At 41.7% G+C, this 19,433-nt stretch overlaps 2 protein-coding genes across 2 annotated transcripts in view; one reads left to right on the top strand and one right to left on the bottom strand.

Moving 5' to 3' along the window:
• Positions 1-1,253: 1,253 nt before the first annotated feature.
• On the top strand, positions 1,254-10,761 carry LOC138588992 (filensin). The gene is made up of 8 exons (XM_069659254.1): positions 1,254-1,627; positions 2,460-2,520; positions 2,851-2,946; positions 4,224-4,316; positions 7,366-7,479; positions 8,519-8,739; positions 9,497-9,588; positions 9,770-10,761. Exons 1-8 carry the CDS (start codon positions 1,254-1,256, stop codon positions 10,759-10,761), a joined length of 2,043 nt encoding a protein of 680 aa, XP_069515355.1.
• A 2,086-nt stretch (positions 10,762-12,847) lies between these two features.
• Positions 12,848-19,433, bottom strand: part of pcsk2 (proprotein convertase subtilisin/kexin type 2) — a 32,417-nt gene continuing 25,831 nt past the window's right edge. Inside the window, exons 11-12 of the mRNA XM_069659075.1 lie at positions 19,049-19,276; positions 12,848-13,924 (exon numbers count right to left, since the gene is read on the bottom strand). Coding sequence (XP_069515176.1) covers positions 13,435-13,924; positions 19,049-19,276 — 718 coding nt within the window. The 3' untranslated portion in view covers positions 12,848-13,434. The remainder of the gene's footprint in view (positions 13,925-19,048; positions 19,277-19,433) is intronic.

Below are 19,433 nucleotides of genomic sequence, written 5' to 3'. Positions count from 1 at the left end.
GAGTAGATGTTTAATAATGCACAAAATAAACATTCGTAATTTGTAACTTAGTGCAGTACTTCAGTAAATCTATTGAGTGACTTTCCACCACTGATTATACTCAGTATGTATGTCTGAGAAGGTTTTGTATAGCAGACTCATTTTGATACTGCAGCCTAACTAGCAGTCTGGTAGTATGCCATGGGCCATGGGCTTTGCTGGGGGCCAAAACCTGCTGATGTGGAGCCATTTGACGTGTTACATTCAGGTGTTTCACAGGCAGCTTGCTAGATCTGTCCAGAAGGATGTTTGCACTGACACCGTACTAAAGCATGCAAGAGCAGAAGCTCGTCGGCCTCTTCCTCAGTCTGTTATCACCTCCCCTAGCTCTCATCTTCTCTTAATGTTTTTGCAAATGTAAGAGAAAGAAGGGAAGTGCAAAAGTGAAATAAAGATATAATGGGATGTCGAGTAAATGTACCTTGAGGAAAAACAACTGGAGGCTTTCCTTCTTATTAAAAAACTAAAGTGCTGAGATGTTTCATCATCACCATCTTCCCAGCAAACAACACAACTATCGCAGCATACTTTGCATTTCAATACGGGCCATTCACTTTGATTGTTTCGTTAAAACAGACGATATTGTGTGTAGAAATTAAGATTGACACTTTTATCAGACCTTTTTTTCATTATACTTTAGACAGAACTAACACTATGCCTGTATTCTGGGTGTGTAATGCTTTCTATAATGAGCTAAAAAGTACTTGTAGATGAACAACAACCTTTTTTTCCAGTGCACTGTGCACAGTGTATCAACACTCAGTCACTCTGGCAGTAATAGTTCTCCACAGTCCACATAAATTGCCCTGCACGAAACTTCCCCTCTGTCCTGTGGTGCCAATCTGCCATATCAAACAGGGATCTAGAAAGCAGCTGACTAAGAACCACAATAATGGTGTATGGCCACCCAGTGCTTTCCCGGGCCAGCCACTTGTTTGTTTTGAGGGTTCTGCTTTGTCATCATCAGCATGGCTTTTCTAATCTCTGCCACAAAGGCAACAATAAACTGTGGAAGGCCCCAGGTTCACAGCGTGCGCGGCCACGACCAGGGGGAGGTTTTGGGGGCTATTTCGCCAGCAGCCAGTGCTGTGCAGCGTTTAGTCTAGCATGAGACAGCAAAGGGTGAGCACCCAAGTTTTCACACATTAAAGGTGCTGAAGGGGACCAAGCACTCCAGGGGATACCACCAACCCAGAGGAGAGAAGTGTACCACCATGTTCAAGACCAGTTACCTGCGCGAGGTGCGCAAGGAAAAGTATGAGCGCTCAGATGTCTTCGATGAGGAACCCGAAGACTTTGAAACCTCTGCAGGCATCTCAGCCATCCAGGGCTGGGAGAGCCTTCAGGAGCTCAACAGCCGCTTTGCACGCTACATCAACAGGGCCCGAGTCCTGGAGCAACGCAACGCCGTGTTCCGCAAGCAGCTGGAGACGCTGCAGCGGATGGAGGAGGCCAGCGGCCTGGAGGAAGCCTTCACAGAGCAGATTGATGTCAACAGACAGCGAATCAGAGAGCTGTTCTCTGACCACAACAAGCTGGAGCGAGAGCTGAGAGACGCCTGCCGCATGCTGGATGAGTTCACCAGCAAGTAAGAGAGTGACGGGTTTTATCTGTGTGTCAAAGGACAAATCGCTTCTTCACAGATTAATTTAGATTTGTGCAAACATTCTAGTCACTAAGAGGAAGTGATGAAGAACTTTAACCCTTAAGAAAAAAAATTAGAAAGGTGATAATAATTAGGAAATATGGGGAACCATAAATTATTGGCAATAAATTCCAGAATGGGCACAGTTGGGCAAAAGTCAAGTAATTAAATGAATGCCTCATAATGTGCAAACTGCAAAAAATCTGAACACTGACACGTTTGAACTTCGACATCAGACATCATCAAATAACATTTAATTAAAATGATGTCAAACTAAAGGGCCAGTCAACCCAAATAACAGAGTACAAAACCACAATAATTAAATACAGGCAAACATTAATTATCAAGCAGCATTGGGCTATTTAAATCATTTAACTGCAACATTTCTTTCCAGAAATAGTCTCCATGTAACTCTAGTAAACTCACAGAACATGCTGTCAACAGTTTAAATAGGGACTATTTGTTGGGTGTCATGGATATATTCATAAGAGCTCAGCTGTCTGCAGGCAACTAGGCCTAACTATATTATTGACCAGCTGCAAAGAATATCGACTGTGTGGTTGATTCAGCTGGATTTCACCCTGTGATGCTTTCCTTACACATGAACAAAAAGCAGTTGAGATGAGTTTGTTAATGTGTCCTGTCTCACTGTGAACACAAAACACACACACGCACAAAAACAGATTTAAGGTGAGTATTCACTGTAGCTTCATATGTGAATGTGACTTGTTCCACTTCCTGCATTAACGCATAATCGAGATGTTTTATGTTCCAGATATAGAAATGAGTGTGATTATCAAGAACAGCTACGGGGAACGCTGGAACAGCTCAACAAGGTACAGTATGGATGAAATGACGACTGAATGATGTTAACTCAGCCACTATTTACAAATGATGGTACTTTTTAAAAAGGTATGTGTACGTAATGTGTGAATGAATTTAATTTAGATTTAACATATTACAGATAGTGTAGCTGATTTCGTAATGTAATAATGACGCTTGATCGGGCAGTGAAGACTTTTCCACACCATTTTATGAATGCGGAATGTTCCTTCAATATTCTTTTGTGCCTTCGTGGGGCTCAAAGTACTGTCCACTGTACCAGTGTTTTCTCCTGTGTTCCCTATTGTTGCTGTTCTCTTATTTTCTCTTCTCCTCTCTTGCAGGAGGCTGACAGCGCTCTGCTGCGAAACCTGGAGCATCAGATCCAATCACAGTTCCTGCAAGACGACATTAACTCAACCAGAGATCGACACAAGAAGGTCAGTGGCGTTCATGGGAAACAATCAAAACTTACTAACCTGAAAATGTACTGACCGGAAACTCACTTATTGTAAGTTCTCCAACAACGTTAATGATAACCAGTCCTCTATAGATAATCATACCAAGAAATTCTGGATAGGAAGCCCTTAAGATGGAGATAACCAACAATTTGTAAAAGTCTACCTTGGTTTATTCTGTTAAATGTAGTCCTAACATGAATAACTAAAACAGAGGACTACAGAAATCAATTTTTTTTTCATGTACAGGGCCAAATGAAAATTGTGGGCTTTATCTTTGTACATAAATCAATATGAGCTGATATGAGAGAACATAAGTACTGAAGTGACAGTGAGAAACTGCATCGATGCTCATGTTATTGTACTCCTGATTGATGGATTTTTAAACTGGGTCAGTAAAAGCCTCTCTCTGAGAAGTTGCTTCAGTAATTCCCTGTCATTGCTCAAAGCAATTAATAACTCTGACATAATGCTTTTGATAGGTGACCACGTCTGAAATTGTATATTCCTCTTGCTTTCCTAAGGTCATTGCTCTTCCAATGAGAAGGCACAAAACATTGCCAAAGGTGCCGGAGGATTTTGTTTTTGATGTACCTGGGGCTTTAGCAACAGATTTACCCTCTGTGATGCGAGTGTGGGAAGGATTGCAGAGTAACACGTTTCTTCATGACAGGAAAGCTCACTGAAATATTACCCACTGTGCAGTACAGATGGCTTCAAGGTGCAACACAATGAGCACATAAATGCTGAGACTAAAGAAAACTACATAATGCATCAGGTGCACTCCCCATTGCCCGAGCAGTTTCTCTCTTTTTATTTTCACACAATGCTGCTTTTGATGATGAATAAATGCATGACTCTGCAATATTGAGATAGCGTATCAAAAGGCACGGCTGTTTCTACATTATGAGGGAAAGAATAGGAAGCTGTTGCATAAGAACACTGGTCTTTGTAGTATCCCCAAGAGAGAGGACATATATCTCCTCTTTATTACGAAGTCTGAGATCACGCTTGTACTAATGGATTGAGAAAAAAATCTCTTTGCTGTAAAGAAATACTAACACGGTGTATGAATATATTTCAGCTAAATGGAACTCTATTATTGGATTCTTTTATTAAACCACAAACTAAACCTCAATTAAAATGCTAAATAAATAGATTATTAAAAAGAGCAGGCCAGATAAAATGGTTCAAGTTTGCAAAATGCAATGGCATACGGATGCTTATGTTTTTCTTTCATACTATCATTCTCTACACAGAACCTTGCAGAGATCCAGACCTATGTAAACATTTTGCAGCAAATCAACCAGACACTTCCACTTGTTCCCAACGTGTCAGTGGGCATCTCCGAGGTGAGGTCACTAATCTTGTCTCTAAGTGTGTGTGTGTGTGTGATCTGCAGTCCCTGGAGGAGAAGATGGTGACAGTCAGTCCTATAGCTACGAGTCTGGTGGTCAAGGTTTTACTCTCACATCACGCTCAGGATTGGAAGCTCAAATGTTCAAATCATATCGCTGTGTTCCAGGTTGTAAGTTGTATACATTTAGGATATCTGACAAATCATTATCATTTCACCAACTGAAAAGACAAAAAACTGTGGAAACTTTAAGGGAAATTTAAGCATATTTGATAGCCCACTAGCTCGATAAGTCAGAAGTTTGCCTTCAGTCACTGAACCAATGACTGTACATAGATGGGCGACGCGTCTCCCTCTGCTCTCATGTACAAAATTGATGCCAAAATAGCCCCCGTGATAGGCGCTGCCATCTTGCAATGGTGACGTCATTTGGAGCCAGAGCTGCGCAGTAGAAATCGGCGGGTGGTGCCGCCGTTGCCACTTCCGCTAATCAAAACACACACTTAACTTACAGATAAAAAACCAGCAAGGATCCTGCACGCCGGCGCGTTTAACAGCACAACAGCTTCGTGTGTTGGTCTGAAGCAGACATTCACAGATATGGAAACTTCAATGACTATAGTGATTGTTTGAGTTACGTTTCCTCTCGCCGTTCGTCCTCCACTCTGTTAATCCGGAACAGATCGGCTGCAGGAGCCGGATTTGTCAACAGAGCTGTCAATCATCCTTTTTACAGCATCAAATAACTAATTAAAAATAAACTAGTCAGAAAAATGAACTTGGACATAAATCAGCATGATAAGAACTAACTATAATGACAGAAACCATGTTTGAGAAAAATGTATTTGGCGTGTATTTTCATTTTATAGTTTGACTCATGTCCCATCTGTTAACATGGAGGAGGCGGGCTTTATGACCTATACTGCAACCAGTCAGCAGGGGGCGCTTGAAATGTTTTGGCTTCACATTTAGGGAGCTGTCATGTTGTCTATCTTTTTATACAGTCCATGCACTGAACAGTTAGCTTAAGAGGGGCTGAAAGCTAATATGACCTTTAGGTACCGTTACACGATACAATAGGAAATGTGCAAGTAAGTTCCTAGCTAGCTCCTTACGTTAGCTAGGAGTTTACTCATCTTTGTATAAGCATTTCCTGTTGTATAAAAACCAGTTAGGTAGCAAGTTTAAGGCTAATATTATAAGGCTGATATTACTGTTTGGTAGTGTTATATGATATACCCAATGCCTAACATTCCTAGCTAACGTAATGCTAGCTAAAGAAGTGGTAGCTAGGAACTGGTTGAATGCTAGCATTAGCCGTTGTGTAACAGTAGCTAATGAGTAATCAATAAGGTTTTTTACCTTGATACTTTGCTTGATATCACTCTGGATTTTCTCTTTCAATTTCCATTTCAATTGTTTATCAATCTTGAAGCGATGAAATGATAATGATTTTCAGATACCCTACATTTATACGACCTGGAAAACAGTAACAAAATAGCAATAGTATTACCATTTGAGCTTCCCACTACGTGCGTTATGTCAGAGGAAAATGGCTACAGTGTCAATATGTTCAAGTGGTTTCCTTCTCTGTGCTTGACTTTGAACACGTGTGTGTCCATGTGTGAAAATGCAGTCAAACACTCCTGTGGACAAATGTACAGGCCATCAGTTTGCGAGCGTGGGGACACATAATGAAGGAAATGCTGGGAAGAATGGATGAGCATGATAATGTGTGAGGAACTGCGACCACAGCCACTGGCATGTCTAGCAGATTGGAGTTGTTATTTATAGAAACATTTCTCAGAGGTAAAGCTGCTCTGGATGAAGAAATTGTATAATTGGTTGAATTAAGTCTCAGTGGGCAGAGACAAAGAGCCACAGGTTTTGGCTGCTCGGCTGTGCAGAAATCCAGTGAAAAAGAGTAAAGGGTAAACAAGGAGGGAGCTTTTATTAGTGTTCAATAAGTTCAATGTTTGTTGTTTCTGGTAAAAATATAAAATGAAAGTATTTTTTAAGAAGACAAAAATCAGTTACGGTACAAGTAGTTAATTTTTGCCAGCTTCTGTCACTATCATTGTTGGCTTGCTGTCACTTGTTAGTAGGGATGCACCATATTATCGACACGTTATTGGAATCTGCAGATCTGTCATTTTTCTGCCGATATTTTCCGCCGATAAACCAACGCTTTAATGATGCTTAAATGCTCAATGATTCCCTAAAAAACTTGACGTAATGCTACGACATTAACTCGGACGTTAACTCAGTGCACACGCACTGCCTGCACCACCCCTCATCCGTCAAGCGTGAAGAAGAGTGCAAGGTTTCTGCGGTATAGCAGTTTATGGATACTACAATAAGAGTAGGCATGATAGCAATTCCACTACAGTGGAGACTTGATGTTGTCTGCAATTTGGTGGAAAAAAACATTTGCCTAATTTATCGCTAATGAAATCAGCAAAAAGGGTTCGGAAAAAATCCAATATCATGCATCCATACTTGTTAGCTAACGTTACAATTAGCTACGTTTGTCGAGCGTCTAAAGACTGGCGATCCAGCTCTCTGTATTGATTGAACTAGCTGAAAGCACGCTTACAAGAAAACACCATAAACCACCAGACATATTTTGATGACAAACTCAACTATCATCACAATATTAGTCTGTGTTAGATAATGTTGTCTGTGCACAGCAATAATATAGGCTAATGAGACTGTCTGCCTTGAGAAGCTACGCTCAAGATGAAAAACAGGCACAACTAATCACACTGAGTTTCACAACCTTAATGTTCAACTATTTTTTTAATACGGTCTGCTATGAGCTAGAATTAATAAATGATAAAACAAACAAAAAAATGCTGCTTTAAGCAACACACATTTTGTTCTTTACTTTACACACAGAGATCAATCAGTAAAGCTTTTAATAAAGTGAGGCCTTGAATAGAGCTTGCCTGGTGGGTGTGTATGTGTGCGATGTAATTTCCATGCTGTAAAGATAAATGGCACCTCTCTGCATGTTCTCACTGATTTGTGCTCAACGTTTTCAGGAGCAGGAGAAGCTGCTGGCCCAGAGGAAAGTGCCGGGGCTGCATAGTCAGCTGGAGGAGTTTAAGAGCGCCCTCTGTCAGCTGCAGGCTCAGAAACAGCGCCTACAGACTGAGGTGGGTCACACCGTGCACACACTCTTTCCAATATTTAAACACATGCACATTAAAGTGGATGTCTAAAAGGAACCTAATTTTTATCCAAATGAAGAAAGAACCCAAACTCTTGTTGTGAACTACTGTGTGTGAATTACTGTTTATGTCAGAACATAAGGAGTAGGGACAGTCTGGTTATTCCAGAGCCAACGGTTTTCAATTGCTTTTTGTCCGAGGTCAACTGTCCAGGACCCATAATATTCAACTTACTATTATTAAGCGAAAAAAGCAGATTGTATTCATATTACAGTGAATTTTTGATTTTTGATTTTTCACCTCTTTTGCTTGAAAAATTACATTTGAGCTCCAAAATGTTTAGGAAAACCTAGGGAATTTTGTGTATCACATTGTCGAAAGTATTTTCTAAAGCAAACAGAAACACAAGTATTACAAAATAATAATACAATAGTAAAAATACTTGCTCATTAATGTCTCTGTTTCAGGTGATGAATATGTTTCTAGGTTAACAAATGTGTTGAAAATCATTCTTGTAAGATTGTTTTCATTTTACTTTGTCTTGAAGTCGTAATAACTCTCTGAACAAGGCAGTCAGTAGTGCTCATATTCACATGCTGCAGAAGTACCACTAGATGTCAGCCATGACCATAAGATTAGACCAGTGTAGTTAAAGGTTCAGTGTTTCCTCAAACCTGCTTGGATTTGTTAGCTGCTTTGTAGCTACAGGTGTTTATTTAAGACATACCTCTGCTATCTGCACAAGGGATGCTCTTAATTCTACATCCATACAATGTGATATGTTTTAACCATACTTAGTTGTTGTACTTTTACATCAATAGATAACCAATTTTATGTGAAAAGCCAACATATATTTCATTCCATTCTTATATGTTGTTTTTCTTGACTTCCTACTTTACGTTAGCAACACATTCTGAGCTTGTGTTTGTTAATGACTTGCACATTGCATTGTCAAATCTCCTAAAAGGGCAAAGTATCATTCACAATTGTCCTTATTTATTCCCGCCTCTGTCCCTTCTTACAGACCACAGTGCTGGAGCAAGCCATCAAAAGTACACAGGAGACTTACGACGATGAGATCCAGATGCACAACGAGCAAATAGAATCTCTGCGGAAGGAGATCGAGGAAGCCGAGAGGTCGCTGGAGAAGTTCACCAGTGAATGTCGCCACCTCGCCATGTACCAGACATCTCTCGAGAACGAGCTGGAGAGGTACAAGAGGATCATCGAGAACGAAGATAACAGGTAGGCAGCGGCTGTACTAACACAGAAATGCGAGGCCTAAGGGAAGTTGAGTTTTTTAGATGTAATATATGGCATTAAAAGGAATGGTGGTCTTCGCTAAAGGCTGACTTAAATGCTGTTAAACTGTTTTTAGATACTCTGTAAATCTAATATAAAGTACAAGCAATACAAACTGTAGCTGTACATTTTTTCAGATACTGATGCTTTCAACCTGGGACCTTTGTAAACCCAAGAAATGTTGTAGTTAGAAGAAAGCTCTAAAGATATGCTGATCATATTACTTCCTTAAATTTTAATTAATTTAACTGTTGAATTAAAGTTTCTGTAAATCTAATCTCCCTACATAAAGGTCCAAATCCGTTTCATGCCCTTCTTCATTCATTCTCCGCCCATTTGAGTTTACTTGTATTACGTAAACTTCTTAGTTTGTTGGAACCCACAAAATCCCCTTAAACGACTTGGTGACTTTCAGGTACAGATGTTAGTTCTTGTTCAACAACATAGGAGGAGGTACCAACATACATTTATCACTAAGTTAGTATACAATGCAGATCCAGCAGATGGCACTGTGAGACAACTCATGTTTTCCTGTTATACACTAGTACAACAAGCAAACTGCCTATTTTTTTCCATCAGACTTGCTGTATTTGTGTAATTGAATGTGACCTGTTGTTTCTTTTTTTAAATTACATATTTCCTTAACACAGCGAAGCTTCTCAGTTGCATGTCTGACATTTCACTGCTCTCTTCCCGGCAGGTTGAATTCAGCGATAATTGGCACTCCTATTACCCTGTTCACCACTAATTACCGCTACACTCACACACCCACTGCATCGAGCAGGGGGAGAGGTAAGGACATCATGTGCACAGCACAGCCTGTTTTTATTGAGAATCACTATTAGGGGCACATACAATCAGCTGCCATTCAGACAAGTTTAATCACTCTTTCAGTGATTCAGTCTTGCAAGCTAAAAAAGCTCCTTAGTTCACCAGTTCCAGCTAGTTGACTTATGACCTCATATGTGTCCAGATATCACCCAGGCTATCCAAGACATCACCAGCATCAAGCCCCGCCAGAAGATCCTGGCCAAGAAGGTCTTCAAAAAGAAAGAGCTGACCCCCAAAGACGTGATGGACAGTGGCCAGGAGGACAAAAACGGAGCTGCTGGAGAAGCTGCAGATGAAGATACAAAGGAGATGCCATCTGAGGAAGTGCAGGAGGAGAAGGTGAAGAGAACCGAGCACAGACCTGTTTACACCGGAGTGTCTCCACAGGACGTCCCAGATGGAGCTCAGATCAGCAAGGCCTTCGACACTCTTTGTAACATTGTCAGAGACAGAATGAGGAAGTACAAGAAGCCTGAGCCAATCGCCGACTTCTACACAAAGGGTCGTTACGTCCTCGTCACCGGTGACGGCAGCTACCCAGATCCCTGCTTCTACACCTCCACGCCATCTGCCGGCCACATCTTTGTCACAATCAGAGATGGAATGATGCCTCCCTATGAGCCTTACGGACGCAAAACACCCTCTCCTACCCCTCCTCTGCCCATTATAGACCCAAGGCCTCCCGGCCCCACCGATCCTTCTAAGGGAGGAGAAGGAAAGGATGACAATAAAGGTGGAAAGGGTAAAGACAATGGAGGTAAAGGTAAGCAAAAGAATGGAGAGCCTCAACCTCACCGCAAAGATCCAAGCCCAGTCCCTCAACCCTCTGGCCCAAGCCCCGGTCCCAAAGACCCCACCCCAGCTGCCAATTATCCAAAGAAAAGAGGGGACGACAATGGGCCGAGTGGGCCGACTCCAAAGCCCGCGCCTCGAGGTGCCAGCACCAGCTCCAGCTCTAGTTCCGGCACCAGCACCAGCTCCAGCAGCTACATCCCCGACGCCATGAGCTACGAGAAGGTGGAGGTGGTGGAGTCTGTGGAGAAGTTCTCAAATGGCCGCAAGGTCAAAGGTTACGAGGAGACTTCCATGGTGGTGGAGACCATGATCGAGAAGTCCAGCAAGAAGAAACATTGAAATCACGTCACCTTATATGGAGAGTAAGCTAACTCCACCAGGGTCCTTTGGTCCAGGACAATCCTGATGTTGGTATCAGGCTACTTCAATACAGCTGTTCCTCAAACCACTGTAGTAAGACCAATGTTCACATTCCTGCTCTGATATTCAATGCTCTTCCATTTGCTTGCAGTCTCTGGTCTTGCGTCCAGAATACGTTTGGCTGGTTCCATAAGTACTGCTGTTGTTGTTCGACTTAACAACCATGCTCATGCTAAGAGTCCTTTACTGTCTGAAAACTTGGGACAATGAAAACTGAAGCTCCATGCCACCAATTAAATTTGATAAGAAAAGAGAAGTTGTGCCACCCTTCTGAACTCTGTCTTAGAACTCCAACTTTCCCCTTTGAGCTCATTTGTTCAATTGGATGCCACTGCCTGCCCTCAGCACAACTTTGCTGTGTATTAATTTGCTTTGATATATTGAATAATAAAAAAAGATTCAAACATCAATGAAACCTTATTCTCTTTACTTTCAGTCTGACGCAATGCACCAAGAACATCACACACATATGATCCTATACATCTGTGAGGAAATATTTTTATGTATTAAATATAATTATTACTCCTACGCTTTTGCACCTACATTGTTGGTTTATGTGACAGTTTATGGGTTAAAGAGTCTTATTATAAATGTTGCAGCATCCACAGGACACATGTTTATTTTCTATGTGGCAATTAGAAAGGTTTGGTAAATATTAAGAACAAATGGAGTGCACGGTGGTGCAGTGGTTAGCGCTGTTGCCTCACAGCTAAAAGGTCACCGGTTCAAACCCTCGTTTGGCCAAGGTGGGCCTTTCTGTGTGGAGTTTGCATGTTCTCCTCGTGCATGCGTGGGTTCCCTCCGGGGTCTCCGGCTTCCTCCCACAGTCCAAAGACATGCTTGTAACGTTAATTGGTGACTCTAAAATGCCCGTGGGTGTGAATGTGAAAGGTTGTCTGTCTCTATGTGTCAGCCCTGTGATTAACTGGCAACCAGTCCAGGGTGTACCCTGCCCTTCGCCTAATGACAGCTGGTCAAGATGCTCTTGGATATAAAACATAATAAGGAATAGATGTCACATTTGTGAAATAAATGATACATATGTGAGCTGATTAAGTTACAGTAAGCATTATGTTCAACAAAATATGTTTATATGAGGTAAAAATAGTTAATGACAACATAATAGAGGAGTGTGAGATGAACACAACACTAAAACATAGTGGTATTAAAATCAAGTTATTTTTGAGAGCCTGGCATATTTAGACAAATATGTTTTTGTACCCCATCCCCCTGATATTAGTATAGGTTGGAAAATGTATTTTTTAATAAAGCAAGTTGCTAACTTTTCCAAAACTAAAATTAGCTTAGCTTCCCTTGTTTTTAACTCATTTTTGGCCACTTGAGAGCAGAAGAAACAAGCTGTAAGAATAATTGAAATAATGTCTATAAGTTGATGTTAAACAATTGCCACACAGTCAACAATACAAAGCAACGTTAGCATTCAGCTGAATGATAAATGCAAGTCCTATATTTAGCCCAACGTCTAGCTAGCAAGAGATATTTGCTAGCTAGCTAAGAATGTACGGCTAAATGCTCTGTTACGTTCAGCAGGTAGATGCTAATGTTTAAGATTTTTTTGTTCATTTCTTCTTCCTGCTATCTCTGGTAATGATGCTAATGAGTGTAGCGGAAAGGGATCTAAACAGTGAAGAAGCGACATGTAGAACCAAAACACTGAGCTATTGATGCTACATATAGCTACATGTACTAAACCATATCTATAAATTAAAGAGTACCTTTGCATAAGTAGCTTATGCGCCACTTTTTATGGGGCATTTTCCCTTTATTGGACAGCAAAGTACAGAATGACAGAAAAATTGAGAAAGACTGAAACTGGGTACATTAAAATTCGGCTTTTTCTCCACTTTCCAGAATATAGGTGTAATTTTTTCTACTTAACTTCCCTGTATTTGGTCTTTATCAAATTCTTTATTTATGCGATTGAATGATAGAGAATGTTTTTTACTCAGTGTGTTTGGTGGTGTGTTGTAAATCACTCAAGTGCTTTAATAAACAGCTGAATAGATTTATTATATTATACGTCAAAGGTTATGAAATATGAACTGAGGACGACAGGCTGCAAAATAAACCACATATTCCTTTCTTTGTTTATATAAACAATGCATGTCACATAAAAATATAAACAGAAAGAAGTATCACTGCTCTGTTTGCAAGATAATAAACTTTAAGTAGAATGACACAGAAAATCATTTACAGTCACAAACTGTACAACAGTTGGCAGAAGAGAGGTGCAGGGCAGTCAAAGCAAGAGCATGAAAGAGTGGATTATATTCTGTTATGTACAATTCTGTAGAGTGTAAAAATTCAGGTGATATAGTTTCATATCTCTAGGACAGATTATTAAAAGTTACACTTTTATGACGGTTGGATTACAAGAACATTCATTGAAGGTTGGGGGGCTAATTGAAACACTTGAGAACAAAAAGCAGAGTGAGGAAGGGGGAAGAGGTAGACGGAAGGGAGGATAACAAGAGAGCGTGAAGAACTGAGGTGATGCTGTGAGATTTAGACGATAGAGCGAGATTGCAGAGAAAGAGAAAGTGAACGAGTTGACAACATGCAGATGGATTTTTAGTTGTTTTTACTCAGCAAGCTCTTCAGACTTCTCTCCACAGCCTCATCCAGCTCCTCCTCCAGCTCCTCCTTTTTGGACATCGCAAGTTTGGACTGATAATCGCGCACTATCTGGTCTATATAAGGGGCACTTTGTGTTCCGTGCAGCATGAGAGTCCACTCCTTCAGGACCCCGCGCTGTGGCTCCTCGCCCTGAAAGCCCACCTCCAGGACCCAGGTCCCGCGGGGGTCCTCGCCCCAGGTGTGGGTGGTCATGAAGGGCCACTTGTCGAAGCCCACCTTGGCGTCGTCGTCGCGGGGCCTCCGGCTCAGCAGGATGGACTTTGTGCCCATGGGCGAGGTCATGTTGATGTTGAGATCGCCGCGGCGGCTGGCGTTGACGGTGACCACCGCCTGAACGTGCTCCAGGTAGCGGACAAAGTTGTCCTTCCCCTGGCAGGCTTCAGTGGTGATGGCCAACACCAGCTTGTTGCCGGACTGGATTTTACTGGAGAAAAACAAACAGGTTGAACACTTTAAAACCGTGTGTCAGGCCAAGTATCAGTATCGAAATGAACAAAAGTAAAATGATAATAATATGGACAGAATATCAACACAATTGAATGGCTTTAACTTAAAATGTTCAGCTCCGGGAGCAGGTGAAGGAACTGTTTCTTTCTTCCAGTGTATTTCAGCCGCACACTCTTTTAAATTTCCAAGTAAATACAGTACTTGACCTATTTTTCCTTCGGCGAATCAAGGCTCCTTTTGAACCTGCTTCCTTATCGCACAAAGGCAGTGATGATTGTCATATCTTGGTGCTTTACCGTGTAATTTATGTCTCGCCGAGGGAATTCACAGCTTCTAAAGCTGCCAACCGGTGATCATACAGTCGGCTACCTTTCTCTACTGCCAATTTGATCTTTTCAAAACTAGTCAGTGCATACAGGCTGCGACTGATGATGAATATCACTTTAAAACCACCTAATTATTGTTTTCTTAATAATCGACATATAAAACAGGAAAAGCAAAAATGAGTTTTAACACTTTTGCAATTTATAATCATACCTGATTGCCTGTTGGATGGATTTATACGACTGTACTGCAGAAAAGTGTGCATTCAATACCCAAGGTTTAATTAGAGGCCTTTTTCCAGTACGTGAATAATATGCCAAATACTGTACTACGTCTGATTTCTGGCCCCGTTTCAGTGAATAAACATTCTCATTTTCTTATTGTGTGCCACTGGATTTGTTCAGAACAGGGCGTAAAAGCAGGCTGCTCTGTGTATTGTAGCTTCTTCGCGGTCAAGATTACATACTGTTGTTCCCGTCTCCTTGACTGATGGAGAGAAGGAGTGAGAACACAGCAGGACAGGGGTGGTGGCCACAGGCTACGAGGAGGCTTAATAACATTATTAGAAGCCGAGGCAGACGGTGGGAAGTAGGGGAGAGAGAGAGGGTAACAGGGACAAGACGCAGACAGGGAGTTAGGGAGACGTGTGGAAGAGCACTCTGTTTGAAGAATGATTAATGGAGCTCTGTGATGAGCACTGATAGGCGAGTGCAGCAGCGAGCTTCTTAGAGCTGATAAAGCAAATTACTATTCCAAGAAAAACAGAGCAATTCACAGTGGGATTTTTACAGTAAGTTACACCCTGAATGCACGGTGTGAAATTTGACATAACCAAATATTAGACTGTTTTTTTTCTTAACGTCACTGTAACTGGTTTGTTATGGGTGAAAACAATGGTTAAAGAGACTTTAAAGTCATTTTACAAACTTGCAGTTTACTGTCTAGGTTCTATTTTTTGCCCATCTTTATGAGAACCATGTTTAAGATAATAATTCAGTCAGTATAACAAAATCTGAGACTTAAAGATTTAGTGCGCAGCAGGTGCACAGTTCCCTCATGTGTGTGAGTAATTACAGCAGTGGGTCATAGAGCATGCAGAGGTTCGCCTCTGAAGGGCAGCACCAGTGGAGATTAAAACAACCCCACAGCTCACAGGGCCAATGCATGCCAGCTCCACGGATAATGAGAAGTTCTCCTCCAGCTAAATAAGCCACAGCCAGCCAGAGCAGCTATCAGATCAATGCTGAGCCGTGTGTTTGCGCGGCTGTGGCTGTGTTGGTGTTTATTGCCTCTCTCTGGTGATACACTATCATCAGAGGTGGGCTTGTTGTAATTATATCTCTACCACAATAGAGGCAGCGCAAGCCCTGCAGTGCTGCTGTGGAAACAGCGAACTGATGAAAAATATGACACAGCCAGTGACACAGCGTTCAACACACTGCTGAAAAGTAGCTCGGATAAAAGGGATTTTATTTCTCCCTCATAAATACTACCTTTACAAGCTGTGATTTGTTTAAATGTTTTGTCCAAGAGCTGACGCACTTTCTGCAATGGATCCCGTATTGATGAAAGAATGTCTTCAGTCACATCAGCGGCAACAAGTTCTCACTCCTGACTGAAATATGGCAGCTTGGTCTATAACCCTGAACTTCAGCCCAGCTCCCATCAGCGTGATCTGACGATGATTAACCTTCTTAATCTCTTTAAACAGACATCTGCAGCAAGTTCAGCTAACAATCTGTTCTAGATCTAAAATTCAGGTTCAGATAAATTCCCTTGACGCTGTGTCACGAAAGCGTTTCGATTTCCTGACTTCCTTGAATGCATCAGAAATGATCCGTCCTCCGTTCAACAAATAAGGATTTTATACGTAGTTTTCTTCTCCTCTTGAGGACAGACCTGACAAAGCTTCATATTTACTTTTTACTAATCTGCATCATCATGTGAAAATTTCAGCAAAGGTACGACCCGTTAATTAAAGTCAATCACAAGAAAACGGTTTCACAATGCAACGTGTAAAAAGGAAGTCTTGAGTGGAAGTAGTTCGCTAACCGCCCGCTACACACCCCCGCATGTTCACCGTTTGTCCCGAGAGGCTCTATCGTCATCAGACTATAACTGATGGGATCCGAGATTGACTCCTGATCCATTGATAAGCAATCTAAAGTCACATTTAGGTTGGGGTTTAGGCACAAAGGGTTAGGAAACAAGAGTCATGGTTTAAGTTAAAATCAGTGCCAGTTAAAAAGTAGTCCGTTTCTTAAAAGAAAGGAAAACAAACAGGAATCGAACTCCAGTATCCCAACTGAAATCACATATTTAGACCCATCCACTGGCCCAACTCCCACCCAGAGCGGACATTTGCGATCTTTATATAACATAAACCAACTTAAATGCCACAAAAAGCAATAAGCTGGAGAAAAGCATAAATAAATGACTCTATAGGGGTACCTACAGTGTCATTTTATGACGATTTGGGCCCCTGAACAAGCTGTCCAAAAATAAGAAGGCAAGCCCTCCTCACAATTTGCATGCAATGTCCTCGGGGATGCATTTAAAGCCATTTGAGTCTAAAGGGATGCTCCTTTTTTATCTGGCAGTGCACTAAAGGGAGGCACACACACACACACACACACACACACAGGATCACTTCCGCACTATGTTGTCGTGACTGCATCTGCGTCTGTGGAGCATTGATTAGAGAGTAAAAAAAGGACCTGGGGGTGTTGAAGGTGGCAAAATCTAAACAGACATTCCATATTTCCTCTGCTGTTTTTATCTTCAACTACACCTTGACATTTTCACAATGAATGTGAAAGCTGCAGGTTCACATCCACGCAAATAAACACCTCCAACTCCTCCTGGAATCCCTTCCTGGCTGTCAGTCAGTCTGATTTACAGTGTTTCCAGGGCACGCCATGCTGGGCTGTTTGTGCCACTCTAATTAGAGCGCATAAGAGGGTTTGCCAGGGGAAACCACCAGGCATCACACAGCAGCTCAAAGCCTCAGGATATGCAAGATGGATGAGGCCTTATGAGTAGTGTAGAGGGAGACAGGGGATATAAGTGAATAGGAGGTGAGATGAAAGGACAGAATGACAGGGAAAGACGCTGGTCTCACAGAGAAGAAAGTGAAAGCAAGGCTTTGGATGGAAAAGATGGCCGGAAGAAGATAGGGTGATGCAAGGGAAGATACTACCTAATGTGAGTGGGGGGAGGATAAGATAACACGGATGTCTAAATGGCAGCTGGGGTTTTTTCTGTGTGTGATATGGTCTTTCTTCAAAGAGCTCAATAAATAACAATTCATTAACATAGAGTTTAATCTTGGATAAAATTATTTGACTGATAATAGTTTTAATGTCTGCATGCCTTTTAAACTTTGATTTAAAGCGAGGCTATGTAACAATCAGCTGAACGGCAGCAGCTGTAGCTACGACAACTTAATGCTAATGTGCTGCTTAGCATTTAGCTAAGAGTAGTTTAGTATTTTAGCATTTCACATTTTCACATTGTAAATTGTATCTTGGACCATTGACTGGATGAAACTAGCTTTGATGGATTTAAATCCAGGCTATGCGACATTAGCTGAACAGAAACGACAAGTAACAAGTGACAACTAAGAGCTAATTGACTCCTTAACGTTTAAACACATACACTTTAGCATTAAGCTAAAATGCTGAAGTACTGTGACAGTATTGAAAAGTGGAATAAAGTCAGCAAATGTATATAGTACTGCACATTGCACAGCATTAATTGCCTAAAGATTAGCCACCATAAGCAACAGGTCATAGCAGACCTAGTAACACCGTAGTGGCAAAACGTGTAATGTGTAATGGGAAGACTGTATTGGAGCGCTCGCAGCTCTGCCACACGGCTAGCTAGCTAACAGAATGATGAGACACGGTGGCTGAAGCTTAACCGGAGGACCAGGTTTTATTGCCCTGAAATACAGGCTAATAATGGGTTGGAAGAGTGCCCAAAACAACAACAGGGCTGGTGACCGAACTAGCCAGCTAACTCCAGACCCGGTGTCACAGCGTCTCCCTTCTCCTGTCCGTTCTCCCCCTTTTCCCACGTCCGTTCCATCCCCTTCTCTGAACCTGGCCTATCCAGCTGAACTAGGGCAACATCTTCCCCCAATACACTGTCCCATGTTAGTCCTGCAGCGTTGCTACAGTAGGCTATTTCTCAAAAGTTACTTAGCCTCACCTAAAGGTTAGTAAAAAAAGAAATTTTGCATGTACATCTTTCTGCACCTTCGGTCGAACATACAAGTGAAGAAACAATAAGCAGTTTTTAAGTTAAGGAGAACTTTTTTCTCTCACAGAAAATAAATCCCGTCAATTTTCAGTTTTTGACAAAAAATCTGACAGTGAATGTCTTTTCCATTTCTTTTCAACAATTTCACTGGGGATACTAACCATAATCTGTCACACAGAAATCCAATTTAGACGTCAAAAGAGAAAAGCATTAACCAAAAAACAGCGCCTGTCTCACTCAGACTGTGCCACTATAAATCTACAGGACCATCAGACAGACTGAGCAGCTAATCTGAATATTACAGGGTTATGAAGTGGACACTCCCATCGCAGATGTTTTATTGAATCAAACCTTATTGGGATTACCCAGTAATTAGATGAGTGTGTCTCTTGGGTGCAGCAGTGTTTTCCTTTCAACATCTTGGTAGAGACAGTATGAAATATTACAATGCGTAGAGTTCACAGTATGTATGCAGCACAGGGAAAAAAAGTAAATGAGTAGAAATGTGACTCACTGTGTGTCCTGAATGGATCCGGCTACACAGTGGAAACGTTCAGGCACTGTTTTCCATTCCTTAGCCATTTTCACCATGCCCCCGGCATCCAGCACACCGTAGCCAAACAGGTGGTTGAACTCGAGGCCCACGCCGTTCCTCCTCCACTGATGGACCTCGTCATGGAGCTGGTTTCTCTTGGAGGTCAGGACTGAGAGGTGCTGCATGTCTCTCCATGTCAGGTTTGGGCTGAAGTGGACATACAGTCATCAACGTTAAAAAGAGGCAGGGGGAGACAATATTGTAAGTTAAAAAGCAAATGGACGACTTGAGCGGTTACTTCCACAAAATACAGGCCATAACTTTTATTTCAGGAGTTTTGCCACCAAAATATTAAGATTTTGAC

Source organism: Semicossyphus pulcher, unplaced genomic scaffold (assembly GCF_022749685.1).
Source record: "Semicossyphus pulcher isolate SPU_LCO1_2020_fin unplaced genomic scaffold, fSemPul1.0.p SCAF_12, whole genome shotgun sequence".
Classification (NCBI taxonomy): Eukaryota; Metazoa; Chordata; class Actinopteri; order Labriformes; family Labridae; genus Semicossyphus; species Semicossyphus pulcher.
This window is presented reverse-complemented; position numbering and strand designations above follow the sequence as displayed.

Coding starts and splice junctions, on each gene's coding strand:
- LOC138588992 (XM_069659254.1), top strand. CDS start 1,254: ATGTTCAAGACCAGTTACCTGCGCGAGGTGCGCAAGGAAAAGTATGAG. Junction 2,947..4,223: donor CCAGAGATCGACACAAGAAG/GTCAGTGGCGTT, acceptor TTCTCTACACAG/AACCTTGCAGAGATCCAGAC. Junction 7,480..8,518: donor AACAGCGCCTACAGACTGAG/GTGGGTCACACC, acceptor CCCTTCTTACAG/ACCACAGTGCTGGAGCAAGC.